At 40.5% G+C, this 20,073-nt stretch overlaps 1 protein-coding gene across 1 annotated transcript in view; it reads right to left on the reverse strand.

Annotated features, from left to right (window-relative positions):
- The window catches only part of LOC112984630 (kinesin-like protein KIF28), a 33,697-nt gene that overhangs the window by 1,959 nt on the left and 11,665 nt on the right, over positions 1–20,073 (reverse strand). The window contains exons 8-22 of the mRNA XM_064510177.1: positions 19,116–19,183; positions 17,712–17,854; positions 16,307–16,482; positions 14,615–14,705; positions 13,789–13,843; positions 13,294–13,417; positions 11,437–11,581; positions 9,061–9,179; positions 7,590–7,697; positions 5,530–5,804; positions 4,446–4,580; positions 3,639–3,805; positions 1,602–1,708; positions 662–809; positions 290–426 (exon numbers count right to left, since the gene is read on the reverse strand). Coding sequence (XP_064366247.1) covers positions 290–426; positions 662–809; positions 1,602–1,708; positions 3,639–3,805; positions 4,446–4,580; positions 5,530–5,804; positions 7,590–7,697; positions 9,061–9,179; positions 11,437–11,581; positions 13,294–13,417; positions 13,789–13,843; positions 14,615–14,705; positions 16,307–16,482; positions 17,712–17,854; positions 19,116–19,183 — 1,998 coding nt within the window. The remainder of the gene's footprint in view (positions 1–289; positions 427–661; positions 810–1,601; positions 1,709–3,638; positions 3,806–4,445; positions 4,581–5,529; positions 5,805–7,589; positions 7,698–9,060; positions 9,180–11,436; positions 11,582–13,293; positions 13,418–13,788; positions 13,844–14,614; positions 14,706–16,306; positions 16,483–17,711; positions 17,855–19,115; positions 19,184–20,073) is intronic.

The raw sequence follows: 20,073 nt of genomic DNA on the forward strand, positions 1-20,073 counted from the left end.
TAGAGAAGTTTGCTCAATTTTTTTAATGTTACAACTAGCATATCAGACTACATCATCTTCAGGCCTTGACAGCACCTTAGGTGCTGCACAAAATGCATGGAAATGAGTCTCACTCCAGGACTAAAAACAGATTATAGCAAGAGACAAGACCAATGATACCTTCACTTTCAGATTGCTAAAGCTAGCACAAAACTCTGTGGAATCAGAAAGAGGCCTATGTTTAAAACACCATGGAAAGCTTAGGTACCGGTGGCTTGGAGTGCTTCAACTGAAGGAATTGCTGTCTTACTACATTCATGTTTTGATAGAAGATCTTAAGGGCCTTAGCAAATTCTGCATCGCAGCTGGTCCGAGGACTGTGCATTGCTTCAGATTCTCTCAATGACAGAGACTGTTTCATCATCTTAGGTGACTCTGATTTCATCTCTAAAATGCAAGAGATTATTATTAATAAAGTTTAAACTAATAAGCAAAAAAATTAATCCTGAATTTACTGTCATGAAAAGTGACAGCCTTATTCCCTTCATCAGAAGGGGAAAAAAGTCAGTAGGATGTAAGTGAACTCTCATTACAGCCTGCGTCCTGAGGCAGTACTGGTAAATGAGAGAGAACTGTAGCAAAAGCATGAAATACTGAGACATTGTTTATGACAGGCACTGACTTTTGTGGTGGCTTGTGTCCCACTTCAGCTTGTCCTTAAGAAGCAAATTTTCTTCTCTTAAAGCTCTATTGATCTCTCTCAGCAGCTCAGTCTCTTCTTCCATGTGCAGCAGCTTCCGGTACAGTTTGGACATGTGGTTGGCTGTATTCTATTTCAAAAAATTCCAGGTCAGATTATTGTTCCCAAATCCTAACTGCTTTCTGTCTGTCAAAATCAACTGTAAAGGGATGTTTCTAATGGGATAGTGGAGCTATTAGTTCTTCTACATTGTTGGAATTTTGAAAACAAAATTTTCTGAGGCTTCAGAAGGACATCTTTTTCGCTCCTTACAGTTTCATTAGTCCTTTAAACACACAAACATGGGTTTATTATTGCCCCAGCTAATAATGTTTGCTGGCCTGTTGCCACAATAAATCATTAGCAAAAGTGGCAAAAGAATTTCTCCAATGACTAGGGACAAACCTTTAGCTTAACTCTCTCCCTCTGTGTGTGTGTGTGTGTGTATGTAATGTGTGCATGTGTGCGTGCACACGCGCACACACACACACACACACACACACACAACTGTAAAAGTTAATATTTAATCACGTTGATTTCTCTGATAATCTTTTAATTTCTGATATAATCAAATGAGCTGGCAAGGTCAAGTACTGATTACAACCCAAGTACCTGACTGTGGTGTTCCAGCAAATCTGTACGAAGCAGTTTTGCAGTTCCACAGCTCACCTCTTGCCTCCTGCCGCTGCGTGATGCAACACTTAGCACCTGACAGGCCCTATCATCCATGACAGTGTTTCAGTGCAGTACACAGGGAGTGTTCGGGCTCATGCAAAGTACTGTGTTTAATTAGACGTCTTCCTGCAACCTCTGGTCACAGCATACTCCCATTAAAATCATGTGGTTTTTCAGAATGTCGCTTCAGTAATGTAAGTGCGCTTACCAGAGCAGCATCATTTGCCATCAGAGCTTTAGGATTGTCAATCATAATGGTGCCCTCAGGTGTGAGCAGAAGACCGTTTAGGGAGTAGTCCATCTCTGTGCAACCTTCTGCAGCAGAGCAAAGACACAGCACGATTAGGAACCTTCCATCGCATTCTCTTTGCTACTGGTGCCTTTAACGTACACTGTATTCAATATTTAAAGTGGAAATAAACACCGTCTCTTTCCAAAACTCCTTGTTTGTGACAGAAATAACCTTTTTTGAAACTTCAACCAAATGCAGTATTTGTATAATGAACTTCATTGCAGATGTGTGCTATATTATTTTCTTAAAGTATTCACAGCAATTAACTGTAACAGAGAAATTAACAAATTACCTTGGAGAATACTATATGGTGATTTTAATTCTGACAACACCATTCTTATAACTCTCTATGTCTAAGGTTTATCCTGAAAAGGAGATCCTACTCTACTCATCAATTTTAGTTTTCCAACTAGATATCTGTATTATATATAGATATATAGATACATCACAGGTTTTTGTGCTCCTCCCCTACATTTTGTCCTTTCATCCTGTTTGCCACTGAAAGAGCTCCATAGGATCTCAGATACTGGCAAATGTTAATGTGAAGCCCAAGTGACAGCAAATGCATAAATTACAGTCCTGTCCTGTCCTGGCATGTTCTGGACCACCCTGACTGCCAAACACCTGTTGATTCTTTCGTACTGAACTGCCACATAAAGCTGACAATAGAAACAGTAGTCTTTTTTGAAAAGTGCATTGTGAACAGTACCAGAGACAAACCACATTTTTTTTTTCATATATTACACCCACATCAAGAGCTGGAAAAATAAAATGATTTTTTTTTTTTTTTGAGTCTACTGAATAGTTCCCAGCAACTACAAGTCCATCGCACAGAGATACTTACATGTGCACCATATGCCACTGTGAATAACTTCTATGGCTAGGGCATTCAGTAGTCCAGCATGTAATGCTAATGAGAACCTTGGTAACTTACTGGTCCCTATGTAACTTAGGGAGGGAGGTAAAGAGTGAGGAGAGGTCTCTAACCAGTGGTGCAGCAAACTCCCAAGCTGCTCAGCCCACGCCCTCTTTCCAGGGAGCTGCTGTGGCTGTGACTCTCTGCCAGTCGTGCTGTTACGACCCCTGTGCAGGCGCCCCTTAGGCCCCGTGGGCATGTGCACCAGCTCTGTGCACAGTGCCAGCAGCAGCTCCTGAGCCACGGGGCCTTGAGTGCCCAGGGTGACCCAGGGAGCCCTAACATTTCATGGGTGCTCCTCACGCAAGGAGGAGGAGGAAAAGTAGGGAGAAGGACCAGGGAAGAGGGTGGCCAGGACCGAGCTGGTGTCCCCCCAGCAGCACCCCGCAGCCAGCTGCCAGAGGGGCTGCCTGCATGGCCACCTTACTGCTCCCCGCAGATGGGCACAGAGCTCAGGTCCCTCGGCAGGATGCTGAGGGGTTCAGATGGAAAAAGGCATTCCCCCACCCCCCTTCCTTACCATCACCCCCCGGTTATGGCTAAAGCACAGTCCAGCCTGCACACAAGTTTCTTGTACTTGCTGGCAACTTGATTTGTGCCTTCAGGCCAAATTACCCAATCTGTCTTTCCTTCAGTTTCCCCACCAGAAAACAAATGGAGTAGTGTTGCTGTCCTTTGCGGGGATGCATTAGGCCTTCCTGCAGCAATGTTTTTGAAGTATGGACCACCACATTCAATATGCTGCCTGAATATAAAGCAAAACTTTTTCCACAGAGCCTGCTTCTAGCATTAAGTGATGTACAGCTTGGTGAGGTTTAGGATAACATCTTCATTTAAAAATTACATCAGGAAGCCACTAATGAATTTTTCACATACTGACTGTACTGAAGAGTTTGAACAACTAAACTATTCATAGTTCATCATACAGGCAAACAGTTTTATATCTATAATGATGCAGCAATACAGTTTGAGTCTATCTACAACCCATCACTGAAGAGGCCTATGAAATATAAAATGAAAATCATGGAAAGAAATACCTTGAAGTCCCCACAAATCAACAATTAAAGCGTTTTTCTGTAAATAATTCAAAAATTCATAGGATGCATTTAGAGCTGAAAAGTGGACTGTTTCTTCTATCTTTGGATTCACATTTTTCCAGACAGGCTTTGTATATAAGGACCGCGGAAGATCATAAACTCTATACCTAAAGAGATAAAGCGTAAGCATAAAAAATTAATGAAAAACCAATCCATTTTCTTAAAGTGCTATTTTAACAGACACAAAAGGTGAGCAAAAACAATGGCTGTGCCATTTCAAGGTCAGCTGTTCTTTCCTGCTCAAATGCCTTATGCAGTCCCACAGCACACACATGATATGTGAAAATATTAGTGTGCTTTATTCATTTTTAGTATTTATTCCATTGACAACAGCAGTTTGGCATGTTGTCAAAAATGCACTTGCACAAACAGCTTGAAATTATTCATAGCTCTGTTTTTTATTCTGAGACTTGGAGCTTTTGCCTATTTGCTAATCCATGGGACATTTCTCAGACTCCACTCCTCCCCCATACCTTTGTGGAGAGCAAAAGAATTCATGAATATCCTTGCTCAACATAGAGCTTTAAAAATTACAGTAATATTTGTGGGAGGACACTACGTATCTCCTATAGTGTCAAAGATTCAAAATTAAATTCTTGCTATAGCTTAAAGACACAAGCAAAACAGATAATGTTTTTTTGCAGTCTTATGACTTCCACAGGGGTAACGCTAAAACTGCTCTCGATTTCACCAGAAACACGAAGTGGGCATATTCTGGGGAGACAGGGAACTGCTGCAACACAGTACCCTATCTGGATGCCTCTTCCCACAGCATCTTGCAGCCATTTGACTCCAAGGCACTCTACGATGTGAATCTGGAAATCAACCCTTCTTCCCAGCAGCTCCAAAGGATCAATGATCATATCGTCTTCCCCAAGGATTCTACAAATGCAGAAAGAACAGCACAATGTATTTGACCCAGGTCCGCAACCAACAAGAAAGTAGGATGACAACACAACTGAGGAGGATACTGGGGCCAGAGAGGAGACCTGCTTTTACACGACATGCACGTTTTGATAATTAATAATTATTGGCAAACAAAACGAGTTTTCTAAAGATGGTTTGCTTTCTTTTTGCTGCAGAACTCCAAGATAGCAAAATTAGGACAGAAGCCAGGTAACCTTCACTATCAGATGTTACTGGAGTGAGAACAGCAGCGCTTGAGAGAAAAAACAAGATGCAGGGAGGATGACATAAAGATGTCCATAGAAAAGGCCAAAAAATTGAGAAGAATGGAGTGCAGAAAAAATAGGGAGACAGAAATCCTTCAAAATAGAGAAGGACTAAACTGAATCCACTTTATTATATAATCATTTTCTTCCTCAAACTAGTGAGCTTCTGTGTTGACCGCAACTAAAACAAACTTACTGTAATGTCCCAACCTTACAAAGATGTCTAGCTATGAAGAAAGAGACCAAGGAACAGGAGCAGAAGCAACTGGTATACCAACACCATTTCAGCAACTGCAGGAGGACAACTACCCATCAGGTGCCAACTCCATCAGGGGGCGAGAAGGACAAAAGCAGTTTGCCAGAGCTGTTTGTTCAGCCAGGCTGACAGCTTGAAAAATACACAATTCCTGGGGCTCTGCATAGTGGTTCAGCATAGGCAGAAATCAGGACTGACTGCTCATGGGTCTCATCTAGTGATGCTGGAACTGATCCCTGCTCCCAGTTATACCAGCAAGATCTCTAAACATTTCCCCTTTTCACATTTTGCTCAGCATTCCCAGCCTTCTTTGCCAGTCAAGCATTTCAACAAGTGAACTTCCTGAATTCCCTTAAAAAAGAATAACCAACAACTCTCCAGTACAGAGATCATGACCATTTACCTCCTGTCTCTGGAGCACGGAGACAGGTTTATTAGCACGACAGCCTCCTCCAGCCCCTCCGAATTCAGAACCTCGGTCTGCTCCTCTAGCTGCACGCAGTATGCCAGTGACTGAAGCCAGATGTGAGCAGACCCCAAATGAACAACCTCCACCGGGTCCCAGAATGGATCACTGTCCTGGTTCACACGTGTGTCCTCGCCTTCCTGAAAACGCTGGTAAAGCTCTTCCATTAGGAACTTCCTATTAATGAACTTGGCCTTTGACCATACCCACACCTATGGAAGCAGAGAAGTGATGAAATGAATTGGTCTAGTTCGTGCTACATAACCTTCTGAAAATCTATATTTTCATTTTAACAGCCATTCCTAATATCTAACCTTCTTTTTGCCAAATGAAGACTATTACTTCTAGTCTTTCTTGTGGGCTCTGGAGAATTGCTGATCATCATCCTCTTTGCGACAGTCTTTAATGCGCAGGAGGACTTGGTCACCTCTTTTCTAGAGCAAACAAAACTCAGTTCCTTCAGCCTTTCATACTGACTGAAGTAATTCGCAGCTCTTGGAATTTCATATTTAAAACACATGATAAATTGTTCTTCTGACCAAACTCTCTCAAAGTTTATACAAACACCAAAGCATGGAGGAAAGGAAAGAGAAGATTAATTTTACAGACCAGTGTTTGGAGCATTCATTTACAATAGAGAAGGGTGGGTTTTAAGTCTGTGCTCCAGTGAAAGATCATTTATCTGGTAGAGTGGAGATTGTAAGGATTTCTTAAAACACAGTTAACTACCTTTTATGTTCATTTTCTCCCAGTCCAGTATTGCTAGTTAATATATTTCTTCTACATTTAAAAAAACCCTCTTTCCCAGATCTTTTCTTGTTTACAGCTTCAATAAAATTCATTCTTACAACCAGTAGCAAAGAAAATACCACTGAATAATGTAAATAAATCATTTGGTTTATTTCTTAAGGCTTCCTCTTATGTTTCTGGTTTCTTTATTTTTAAACAGCACACAACGGAAGCTTGTCTATTATCAACAACACAAAGAAGAGCTGGGAATCTTTTAACAAAAAAGTGCCATTGCATGTTGCAGCCGCAATCGTTTGAAAGACTAATGGACATCATTTGCGGCAAATACACTAGACCAAAATGAGGATAAAGTACTTTATAAAATGTTCCTGTAAACTGACAATTTACAGTTACAATTTAGAGAGTGTCTAAACCAGAACTATTAAATATCTGAAGTGAAAATGTAAAATTGCTTTTCTTTATCCAACAATGGCTCTCCCAAAGATAGGAAATAAACTAGTAACAGACAAGTAGTTGAAAAAGTCTTTCTTTTTGAAAGGGAGAAAACAAGTTCTCTTCTTCATTATTTAAAAGGTGAAGCTTTGCTGCTAAGCAGCCTGTGACCAGCTGCAATTGAAGGAGGTTTCAATGACGGAGAGTTTTTAGCACTGATGAAACTGATCTAGTGCTATAGCGAGTCCAGGGAACCATCAATAAAATCTCAGCAAAAAAGGAACCTTAGTGTGAGGTTCTCTGATCATCCCTTCCTGCACTTAAACACCTTCTAAGAAGAATTTTGTATCAAACCCTCCTGCATTAGTTCACCAGAAGCATCTCTGTTTCAAAATACAGGAACAGAAAGAGAAAATATCTCAGGGTGGCTAATGGTACACTGAAGTGACAAGGCAGATTCAGTTCTTTTAGGTGCAGAAATGTCATACCTCAAGGATCTCCTGTAGGCAGGCACAAGCCTATATTCCAGGAGCATGGCTAGAGGCAGTACATGGACTCTTTTAAAGAAGTGAACAGATATAGGATTGTATTGGGGTGTGTGTGGGGGTACTTCATGTATGGTGGCACATAAAAAAATGCATCAAAGAGAGTGGAAGGGCAAAAAAGGAGTATGGTTTTGTTAGGTCACATCAGGGACAGCAATTGCAAGGGTTCCATGTGTGCGCCTTGAGGATAAGCGTGTCACCTGCACCTTTCTTATTTTTTCTTACAACCTCCTCCTAACATATGAGCTGATTCAGGTTCTGCCTTCTTACCTGATTAGTCGTTACGTGTGTCACTTTTACTATTATTTCCTTTTGTAGATCATATCCTCTGGAGTCTGATGAGGCTAGATTTTTCACCTTCAGTTCAAATGTGAGGTCCTATTAAATCAAAAAGTTTCTCAAGCGCATTAACAGCCAAGACACATTTTGCTGCATAAGTTGGGAATATTTTAATTTAAAAACGAATACTTTTAGTTGTATGTGATACTGTTTATAGAAGAAATTCTCATAATAATCTTTCTGCAATGTCTAGAATTTGACATCTCCAGTATGTCAAATTTTGGAAATGCACCTAGAATAAGGCTTCCTTAACTTCCCTAGCCATCACTGTATTGACGTAGTACTCCGAGGGTTTGAGACTTCCAATTATTATTTAGTATACAAAGAAGTCAGATGAATAGTCTCAAAGTCTTTACGCAAGCAGACAACGCCCAGTTTCCAATGTTCTTTCAGAAGGCAGTAGCCTCCTACATTAACTGTGTTCTTACATTAATACAACATTGTTCTGCTCATTATAGCACTGGGAAATTTTTCTGCAAGGAAGTCAGCAAATTGTTTCTTTACCCATCATCCATGCTCCTCATGCAATGTTTTCTGTACAGGTGTGTATCCACTCCTAGCTGTGGGCATTCAGATGGAAGAAATTCGCTTCTCCCTTTAACAAGGAGGTAGAAACCAGCAGAGCAGGCAACTGAATTTCTAGATCTACAAAATGTTATGAATGAAGAAATACCGGTATGGCAGGCATCTCTGAGGCTTTCCTGTTGTGCTACTGAATGCTGGAAATGGGGCTGTTTGGACTTTTGGTATGAGCATGTCATTAAAAAAGCTGGAGAATGCATCACAGAACCTATTGAGAGTAAGGGCCAATATATCCTAGCATCCACTAGCTGGAGCATCATAATTACCTCATTCAAGGTGTGCCGGTCGCACACCACCTACAGCTCCATCAGGATACAGAGAGAAGGAAGAATCTTCATACTGTTCAGTTTATTTCCACTTTCCTTTAGGAATTTAAGTGCTGGGAAATTATTATAGTCTATTAGATTTTTCCTTTGAATTAATCTCATTACTCTTATTTTATGGAACAACTGTGAAGAAGAATTGTCCCTTCTTGGACTTCTCATCCTTCCTCTAAAACACTTAGGCAGATATTGTTTGCATATTTATACAGAACAACTGCCTTGATGTGCTGCCTGCAATCTGTACTCCCCAATTCTGTTTACTGAATTTACCTAACACTCTTAAAAAGGAAGAGCTGCAGAAAAGGAACTGTGTCACACCACATTACCTCTTCTCTCTGCCTGTCAGGTGGTGAGGAAGACTGGGAAAAACAAAAGGAATGGAGCAACAGTAAGGGCAAGAGTACTGGGAAAAAGACTTTTACAGTTATTTTTATTCATGTTCAAAAACTTACTAACCAAGTTTAACCTGCAGAAGTTGGGGGAGAAGCGTTACCTACCTTCTTCAGCTCCTCACTCATCTGATTTACTTCAGCTACCAGAGGCATGAGCTTGATATAATCATGGAATACAGCAAGGATGCCGGGATCTGCTCTGCTCTCCTTACTGCTGGCGGCACCTGTTAGAAAGGGTGTGTAGGAGGGTAAACAAAGGGAGATACTGCAATCTAACTTTTGGGTAGCTTTAAGGAGCTGCTTTTGGGCTGTCAAAATACAATTTAATACTTCTAGCCCATGCTACCTTCCTTCTACTAACCAGCTTTAAAATAGCTACCTTGCCAGCGTACACGACCACATCATTTCTACGACACACACTGTGGGGGCACGAGCAGCGCAGAGCTGCACCATTGATGCCCGACCTGCAGACGTCACACAACACCCACAAGCGAGAGGAACAACAGCTATGGCTGAAACACATGCTTTGCTCACAACAACCTGTTTTAGCCTTTTTCAACACTGGATTGTTTAGTTGCTCTTATTAGAAAGTAACTATACTTCAGAAAATAGCTTCTGTCCTGCCTAATGCATGAACAATTTTCCCCAAACTGCTACGGGATTCAATCGACCTCAGAGTTTGATACAGCACTGCCTATGCCATTTAGAATAGAATTTCACTGTTCAGGCACTAACTCTCTGGGGGTCTTTTTTGTTTGTTTGTTTTTAAGGGAATTCAGGTTCTGCAGACCAGTCCAGGTCGAAAAATGCGGGCTGACACCTGGATTTTAAATACAAACAATTAAGTATATTTGAAGAACTGGCTCAGTCTGTTCTGAAGTCCTACAGCATTTGGTTATGCAGTTGAGGACCAGTTACAAACTTCCCCTGGTATGGTGGTGTTAATGTGCAGATTTATTTTTTAGAGTATCACTAGCTATTACTTTTTTTGGAAAGATGGAGAATGTGTACCTGGGATATCATGATAGCTAGTTACATGGCAGTGCTCAGGCACATACTAGCTGCATCCCTCATTGCAGGAGTGATGCCAATGCTATTGAGTTTTAGGCATCTAAGTAAAGTCCTTGGAGAACCACCTGCATGCCCTCATCCACTCCAGGAATTGAGGTAAGGATGCAAAGCTTCTTATCACAGGTGCTCAAATGCATCTCAGTCAAATGCCTGAAGTCAGGGGTGTGATTATGCTAATAGTTCTCCAATGGTGTATAATTACTCCATGTTGCTATAGAAATGGAGCAATTTGAAACATGAAACGTAAGAGTCATTTAGCAACTCAAAATCACCTGGCAGATTAGTACATGATTAAAAAAGCAACACACACAAACCCAAACTCTTTAAGAATGATATGTGTCTGAATGCAGAAGACCTACAGCAAATATTCTCAGGACCTTTCAACTGTCTATATTATATTCACAAACTAAACACTTCACCCTCTGGACTGAACAGGTTAAAATGGCTGGTAGAAAAGTGAACTACAAAACCCTAATTTTAAGGAAAGCACTGGAGGGTAGCATTTCCCCAACATATAACGAAAAAATATAAGCAGATGAAAAAATGAGGAAAAAAAGGAGCAAATTTTAGAGGAACAATGGGAATGTTTTGGATGACAGCAAAAAAATACGTATCATTATATTTTGTACCACTATTACCTAATATGATCACATTAACAAAACCAATATAGATAGCTGCTAGAGGGACTGTGAAACAAAGGGAAAGCATATTTGAGCACACATCTGGTGATGTGCCCACCAGACACTTCTTTGGGAAGAAATATTCAGGCAATAAAACATGCAGTAGCACACTGTACTGTCTATGTGTACTGCTCAGCATGCAATTTCATGTGACCTTCTCATTTGGAGTGTTTATGTACTATAAAAAGTAATCTGATGTCATTTCTCAAATGTAGCTTATAACTACTGCTCCCCTTTTTAAATAAAACAAGCAATTCTAGTATTAAAGGAAAACCAAGTGAAATCTTGGTAAGAACTTGGTCTGTTTGAAATAAAATCTGAAATGATTTTCCAGAATCTCAGCTGTCAATCAGCTCAATCTGAGGCATAATGCAAACACACATCTTACTCTTTGTGAACATAACACTGTAAAAAACCCCCACATATGTACCAGTTTTGAGAAAAGCCATTGGTTTCATGAAACAACACGTAACTTCATTAAATAGGTTCCCCAAACTGAAACCTATTATCTTTTTCTATAGTATGTATTAGGTTGGCAAAATGCAATTTGTTGTGATTCATGGCTGCTTTCTCATAAGGCACTGCATGGCCTCCAGCCCACCGCAAGAACAACATGCTAACTGCAAAGGGAAAACACAGCTTATGAAGTCACCTGCAAGTGGTCCAGGGTGTCATGAAACATCAGCCACCACTGAAGACTGTTACCCAATACATAAACAATAACGCTTACCAAGTTTATCTACACTAAAACCTTCTGCTGCTGCCAACTCTGACTGAAAGAAATCGTAATCATATCTGCTCAGGTCTTCATCTGTTCGTTCTGCAGGTGGCCCAACATACAGGAAAGCACTGTTTGATCCCAAAATAACACGATCCTGAAGGGTTAAACAAAAGATGCTGCGAAATTCATGCAGGTGACATGTCAAGTGTCAGAGAATAGTAAAGTACTTGCAAACTCTTCTTGAGCAGGTAAAATTGCAAAGTGAAGCAATTATGGAGTGAGCCTGAGAGACGGAGAGGACCTGTGTGCTCCCACAGGCAAGGAGGCAGTCAACCCAGGGTAACAAAGGCCCACCACAGAGCAGCTACTGCTGAAAGACTTAAAAGTCACTGCTGCCATTAACATGGTAACCAAAGTTAAGGGAAGCTTATCACCACATGAGATTTGCACCATTTCTCAAGATGAAAAATCTGCTAAATACCAGAATATAAAAGCAGATGTACTGACCCAGAGTAACAATCCTTCTACCCCAGTATCCCCTCTGTGACACTGGTCCTCATAGAGATATTCCCAAAGAGGAGTATTTGTACCAGCCAAACTACAGAGCTGCTTCATCTCTAGAAATCTTTCCTGGTGTCCAGAGATCTGTAGCCTGGGTATTTACCAAACAGGAAGCTGTAACTTTATACTCAATTGCCCTTCATAGACTTCTCTTCCATGAAAGATGAGATATCAGCTTCCTTTATGAAGCAAAGTAGTAACTTATAGTTTCTACAATGTCCTCTGGATAGAAGGGCTGATTAACTATCCCTTTTGTTTGTGATGAATATGGACCCTGATATGATTCATTTGATGTCCTTCAGTTCTGGTCTATCACATTCACAGTATCACAGACTTACACACATGATTTTGGGCTGACCAGATAAAAATAGAACCAATTACTTAGCACTCCTGTAAGAGAGGCACGGGGTTCATCCACATCTGTAATAGAAATCATTCTGAGTCTGAGGAAATATCTTGAGACTTGGCTGCGTATTTTTAATGAAGACAGGCACCCACCTAAAATAGGTTCCCCTTTGAGATGGGATCCTGCCTAGGCCAGACCTGCAGGGTGGGCTCTGTCTGCCTAGTCCTCTGTCTTTTCCCAAAAGAGAGGCTGTCAGAAAAGAGCAAAAGAGCTTTTAAACTCAAACCCCAGGTTTCCCTGGACAGACACTTTCAGGGAGCTTTTCTGGTTAAGTGCAAGCGAGACAGATCTGCAGGAAGGGTTTGTCCCAGGAAGGGCAGTCCCCCTTCCGCCCGCGGCAGCCCCGCGGGGCAGCTCCTTCCCTTGCGCCTTGCTCGTGCTCCAGTGACTCCGGTGCTGCAGTAGGAGCTGTGCAACCCCTCTTCGTGCCACCCTGGCTCAACCATGCCAGGGTGTCTGCAGCAGGCTCCCAGCTCTGCTCCCCACCTTGTGTCCACGGCGGGTGCGTGGTGGCTCCCTGAACAGGGACCGTTTTGCTGCCCCCAGGGGCTTCCCCTGCCCCAGGTCCTGCCTAATGCTGCCAGGGCATCAAAACCTCATCCTTGCTCTGACAGGTCATCCCTATTTGACGCGCGATTACCTGTGCTTTCCCTGAAACACCCTGTGTTCAGCAAGATACCTACCTTTTTAAGGCTATGTGCATAGCCCCCTCTACTAGATAATGCTGTTTCTTGAAAGTTACAAGATTTTTGTAGAAAATTCACCTTCCCTCCACGTAAGATCCTGCCTCAGGACATGGTGAGCAGGAGTCATTCTGGTTTTTTTTATCCTCAGATTTTTTTTTGGTGTTCTGAATTTTTGTTTCTGACTTTGGTTTTACGCCCCAAGAAAACACTCACCAAGTGCTGTAGCTTTGTTTTCCCAGTGATGGGCACACCATTCACAATGGCTTTGCACTTATCTTGTGGTGTTAACGTAACTTTGCCATCAGCATTTGTAAATGTAGCGTGTTTGTCCAAAATGCTGAAAGATATAAGTTTTCTTGTGATTCACTTTTTTTTTAATTGGAAAATCATCACAGAAAATGATATAATTTGAAAGATAATAAATTTAGGTTGCCATTCAAGAGGTAGCTGGACTTTTAACCCAGAGTTGCCATTTAACTTCACATTTTTTACCATTAGAAAAATGGCAATTTCTAGAAACACGAGAAACTCATCAATTATCCTTTCTAGCCTGTCCCTTATCAGTCATCATAAAAAGTTCAAAATAACCATAACCCATGCATATGCAGTGTAGTAAAATTCCTTAAATTAAAAAAAAGTTTTTTTAAATCAAACAACAAGAGAATCAAGAACATAGGTGTCTAGTTTTCCTTAAATTAACATACTTACCCTAAGCCCTTTAGGATTATTGCATTTGAGGTAGATTGACCAACATCGCAAGAACCTAGAAAAGGATGAAGATTCCAGTATGGATTACATGTGCTTTAAACAAGAACAGGTAGGTGATGATTAAGGTATTGCATTAAGTTTTACCTCTTCTCTTTTGCAGCAATTTGAGGAGCTTTGCTCAGCACATATCTTTCCTACTAGTGCTACAGTTAAAAAATGACAGTATACTAAATTATTCTATCTTTAGAGACAAAGCCCTGGATCCTGAAGTACCTAAAGGGTTTGCTTTATGCAGCTGCTGGTACTGCACACACAAATAATTACAGAGGCATTGGGAGCCCCTAGAAATCTGTGCGATCTGTTATTGTCAAACAGATGGCAGAAAAAAAAATCCGGTGTAAATCTCCCATGTGAAACAATGTATCAGATCCACAAATCTCTGGTCCCATTTCTGTTAACTGCAGTTCTGGTCAGCTTGCAAAATGAAAGTTCACGTTTGCAAATCATTAGTTTTCTGGGGAAGAAGTGACTGACATCCAGTAGACCTGGGTATTTCTTATCACTTATTTTCCTATTGTCTCTTAACATCTTTTGCAGTAGAAATACTTCTCAAAGTATAATTCTCCAGACTGCTGTGTTCTCAAACAAACAGAGCACAAGTTTATAGGGGACAAGCTAGGTAAGAGCTTAAGGAAAAAAGAACATAATCACAACTCAAATGTCTGCGCAGTGTAGTACTACAGCACCGCTGTTATGTCAGTATTAAGACACAGAAAGTAGTATTCATGTGTTTGTATTCAGGACTAAAAAAAGAAAAAAAAATTACCATCCTGAATGAAGTGCTTGAGAACCCATGAAAGCTGGGAGTCTTCATTGATATTCAAGAGATAAGGGAACGTTTCCATCATGCGTCTCTCCTGAGCAAGAATTCAGAAATAAGTTATTTTAGTGGGATACATTTGAAAACCTGAAGTAACAATTAATAACATACATAGATGTCTTATTTTGTATAAGAAAAGTAATCACTATAAAGCAGCTTGTAGAAGGACATCCTCAAAAAAATCTAAATGCCAAATACTCAACAAGAGATTGCATTTTGATATCTGTACGCAGTCTCCAATTCCTGAAACACCTTCTGGTTTATTGGAAAAGCATAGGAACTCTGACCATGAAGTGAAAAAATATCAGTGAAAAAGGCTTGGTTTAATGTTTCAGTTACAATTACAGCTCACACAACTTGGATGGTGTTAGCCCCCCCTTCACCTTTAGTGAGATTAATAAAATGCATGTGTTCAATTTGGCACGTGAAGCTCATTAAGTCGCATAAGCTTTGTGTTCTTTCATTGGTTCAGTTTTCTCCTATGCAACGAAATATTAAAACAAAACAAAATAGTTATTTTGGAATTATCCCCAGACCTGCTTTCTGCAAAATGACCCACATATGTGATTATAATGAATTATTTGTGCTACAGCAAAAATCAGCAATTTTGTCAGGACTGGGATCCCAGAGAATGAGGCACAGTGTGAGCACTCAGACCTTGCTCCACACAGCTAAGTCTACAACAAAGTACAACGTGCAGGAATAACCACGCATGGGGCAGAAGTGACTGGAGGAAACAGGAAACACTTCCTTGAACAACTTCATTGATGCAAGATACCTATGCACAGAGATAAATGCTTTTGAATATGCAAGTTCACTATTGGCATAAAACAAATGATAGCTGCAGACTTGGCATCTACTTGGCCGTTAACATTTGGCAGTGACCCATGTGCAATGCAGTAGAAATGATTCTTGAAGGGAAACTGGAAAGAGAACAGCATGTGGCCTTTTAGTGAAGGTGTGCATTGCATGAAACAAGCCATCATCAGATGCCCTCTCCTCCACAGCAGCCCACCATTCACCCCATGGCATTTACATAAATCAGCCTTCTGCTGAAATACTTCAGAGTGGACAATGAATTCATATTAACATTGACTGCTTTAAGAAACATCTTCAAAATTAAAAGCAGTATTATTTTACAAAACAGTCAAAAAATACTTACCTGCCCCAAGTTCCAGGGTGTTTATCTCACGACTGATTTAAGAGTGAAAATCTTTGGTTATCTCTGTCAAGGACTTGGAAACAACACAAGTCTGAGCTACCTTGACAGCTTGTTACATTCACTAGCATGTTTTATTTCAATAATCATTCCTTATAACATATAACCACAAAATACAAATCAAAAAAATATAATGTACTTTGGTGGTAGAAGCAGACAGAAGATTCTGTTATATAAGCTCATGAGATATTTGATATTATACTGCAGACCCTTAAAACAATACTATACAGGGCTGTATTATTGCTGGTTTACTCAAGCTTAACAGCCCCTGGAAAGCCTTGTCAGGGCCTTGTCAGCAGAAAAGCATGTGAGCGATGAATCTTAAAGGCAAGAAGAAGGGCCATTGTCATTAAAAGACCACAGACTAAAGCATCTGCAATTGGTCAGCAGCTTGCAATGTGCGTTCCTGGATCACTCACCTGAGCGACTGCAGCGTACTGCTGCTCCCACTCCCCCCGGGCTTCCTCCAGCCGAGACTCCCATGCCACCTGAATGCTCTGAATCCACCGCTCATTTTCAGCCAGCAAACACTGCAGCTCTTCTGAACAGAGAGACGCCTTTAACCAAGGTGTGTACGTGTAAAATGGCAAAACCCCTGTAAGAGACAAGGACTACCAGCAAGGGAGACCATGTGCTGGTAGATGTCCTGGCCTCTTGCATAAACCAATCTTGCTGCTGAATATCTGAGATATTTGTTGCTGTAGTCGCCATCCAGAGCTAAAAATGAAAGCTACCATCTTCCTTGTCTTCCTCTAAGCAGAAGGTGATCACTGTAAAATACTCTGTCCCCCAAGTGTACTCAGGAACCAACTCAAGTGAATTCTCTTTAGAAGAGTTTGCAAACTACTAACCAATTGTAAATGCTCCTATCTCTTCCTTCATCTCTGATGTTTGTCCACTCTTGTCTTTCTGTAATACTCCTTACTTTTAAAGATGAAAAATTACTCACTCCTCTCTGCCTGCAGTGTCCTTACTTAGACTTTCAGGAGACTTTATTTTGAGCAAACCAACAACAGTTGATAAAGGATCTGACTTTGAGCAATTGCATGTACCCACACCCATGCTGTGAATGGGTATAGGGACTAGTACTCAAAGCCAAAGTTAAATTTTCTTTTCTTTTTAAGTTTTTTTTTAAAAATACCTCCTTTGATAATGTCTGAATAGCTTTAAAAAATCCCAGACCACAGACTATCAAGTGCTACTCCTGTATCTACAGGCAGAAACACAGCAACACTGTTGGGCTCACTAAATAAACAGCGTGTGAGCTAGCTGGCGGGGAGCCCATTGGTAAGGAAAGAACATTTGCTCATCCAGGACAAGGTTCCCAGTTTTCTTGGTGCTTACATGCCTCATCTCAGGAGCACATGGAGTCCTAATCCAGATAAGGGTCATGTGGCACAATCGCAAGTGTGCTCTTGCATGTTTATCAGACTCAGTAGGGTGAATATAGGTCTCCAACACTCTACACCCACATGAACTTGTGATTTTGAAATACTTGCAACTGGCACACTGGGGTTAGTATTTTGTAAGACTCCTTGATTACCTCTGATAAAAGGTGCTGTAGTAATGAAAAATGTAACTGGAAATTTTATGTGCAAATGCATATTGCCAAACACAATTGGAATAACCACTAGGCTTACTTCAGAGATTTTTCAAAATGTTCCCTACCATCCATTTTGTAAAAAATTCACTTGTGAACACGTTTTGGCTGCATTTCTTCCATACTTCTTCAGTGTTACAGACTACCAAAAGGCCTCCTGATAATAGTTTGGGAACTCAAGATCTATTTGCTGTTTGTAGCTCTATTTATGCTGAAATACATACGTTTTTCATCAGCTACTAATGTCCCTGTGTTCCCGAGCCCAGCCAGTCTGGACAACAGTTTGTTATTTTCAGCCTTCAGTTCTCTTATAAGCTTCTCAGTGGGACTTGCATTTACCACTGCTTTGTTCCTGATCTTTTTTGTCCTTTTAAATATGAAAATATACAAAACAAACAAACAAACAAAAAAGACACTGTTACACAGACAATCCCAGCACAGGACAAGATTTCTTGTCAAATGTGATTTTTTTTCTTCTTTAATTCTTTTTCTGAAACTTTGCAAGTGAAAAAAAAACCTCACTGCCACTTTGCTCCTAAGCAGAAAGCATCTTATGTCCTCTCTTGTACTGCTAACAAGAATCACAGCCTGGTTTGTTTTTGCCCCTACCATCCCAAGAAAATCCTTCTCTTCCCCAGCTAACCCTGTCTCACAGCAATGTAGCCACAGCTGTTGCACCTCTAGTGTGTAGGACAATGTGGGACTGCTACTTAAAAAATGGACCTCCCCTGCCCAAAAATATGCATACCCCAAGTATGCTGAGAAATGCACTGCAGAGACAACTCAAGCTGCCTCTGCATGGAGCTGGCTCAGATCTGTAGAGTTTATTAGTCCAAGTTCACTAGCACATAAAAGCAGTTCAGCTGTCTCCAGAACTGAACTGGTGCTGGAAACATTAAATTTTCACTGGTGCCTTTCTGCTCCTGAGGTCTGCTAACCGCCAGGCTGCTGCACCCACAGCGTCACTAAGCTGTGATCCGCTTTTGGATAATGGACATTTAATTGTCTGACTTCTTTTTAACTAGACCTGGCATAAGAATATATTAATGCTGGATTCACAGTGAAAGCATGACTGAAAGGACTGCCAAGAGGCCAATTTTCAGTCCTTAGACCAAGAAAGGGAAAGAGGAGAACAGAAGACGGGAGAGAGGGCAACTTCTAGCTCAGAAACCCACAGACTGAAAAAGGAGCAAGTAAGTTGATCCTGAGAAAGGAATAGCTCTTTGTAGCACTATTACTGGCATCAGGAAGCAGAGGCAACAAACTCTTTGGAGCAGGGATCACCTGCATTTTCTACATTTCAACAGCGTCTAGTTCAGGGGACCCCAATCTCTGACTTAATTTTAGAGGTGCTGCATTAACAGAGAAATAGAAAGAAAGAAGCTGAATTAAGACACATATCAGGACCAAAATTCTCAGGAAAGAGTTACCTTTGTCTTACAATGTAGTTGTAAGCATATATGCTGTTGATGAATATGCATAAGCTCTTACTATGCTGTTTTCGCCTGTTCACACATTTACTATTCTCTGAGCTGTTAATCATTTAGAGTTGGTATCTTTTGTTATTTTGCCCAGCATCTGACTGCAATTTGTACAAACGCCAGAGAGAAAAAATTATAAAAGTATACCTCTCAGCATATCGTAAGGTTGACAAAGTTTCCTCATAACAGATGTCTGCTGGACTTACGGCTGCAATCTGTAGAAGTATAAAATGTGTTAACTAACATCAGATTTTGAAAGAGCTTTTAAAAAATGCACTAACATGGGAAAACATACTGCTAAGTCTTTAAACATGAAAGGACAACCCTAGTGCTCTAGACAGCTAGCTATAAATAAACTAACTCTTTCTAACACTTTCACAAGAAATGAGAAAGAAAGATGAAAATATACAGATGGTTTGTGCAAAAATTAATAACAAAGAGGCTAGAATCCTGGTAAGTGGCTTATCTTAGCAATCAACTCCAAAAAACCTCTCAAAAACACTTTAATGGTACTTGTACAAGTAACAGCTGCAGAATTTGGCCTTAAGTTTGTTCACAGCATAGCTGATGAATTAAGAAAGTTCGTACTTGAAGAAATTCAGGTAAGCCATTTTAAGACTATTAACATTTAAAGTCAATATTGTCACACAGGCACATTTTCTTTTCATATTTTTCCACTTTCAATTAATGGCACTTTCTTTAAAAAATGCCTCTTCAAAGATGCTGGAGTGTGTAGCTTATCCATGTGGGACAAAGAAAAGAGTCTATGACAGTTTCATCTTACTAAGGAATGCAACACCTGGTTGACAGCACACATAATCATAGAAATTAGAGGAAAATAGTTATTTTATTATATAGTCTAGTTTTATGTAAAGAACATGCTTTTTATAGAAAACAGGTTGCTATGAGATTTATAGCTAGTTATTTAAGAATTTGCAGAGTACTCTTTCCAAAGAAATGATTTTTATACCTCTCTACAGCAGAAAGACATTTTGTGCCAGATGCATTTCTATTCCAAAAAAAGAAGCTCTGGCTTTTGAGTAATGTATTTGTTTTGCTAGTGACAAGAAACCTTCCACAGGATAATAGCAGCAGAGCAGCCTTC

This window comes from Dromaius novaehollandiae, chromosome 3 (assembly GCF_036370855.1).
Source record: "Dromaius novaehollandiae isolate bDroNov1 chromosome 3, bDroNov1.hap1, whole genome shotgun sequence".
NCBI classification, from domain to species: domain Eukaryota; kingdom Metazoa; phylum Chordata; class Aves; order Casuariiformes; family Dromaiidae; genus Dromaius; species Dromaius novaehollandiae.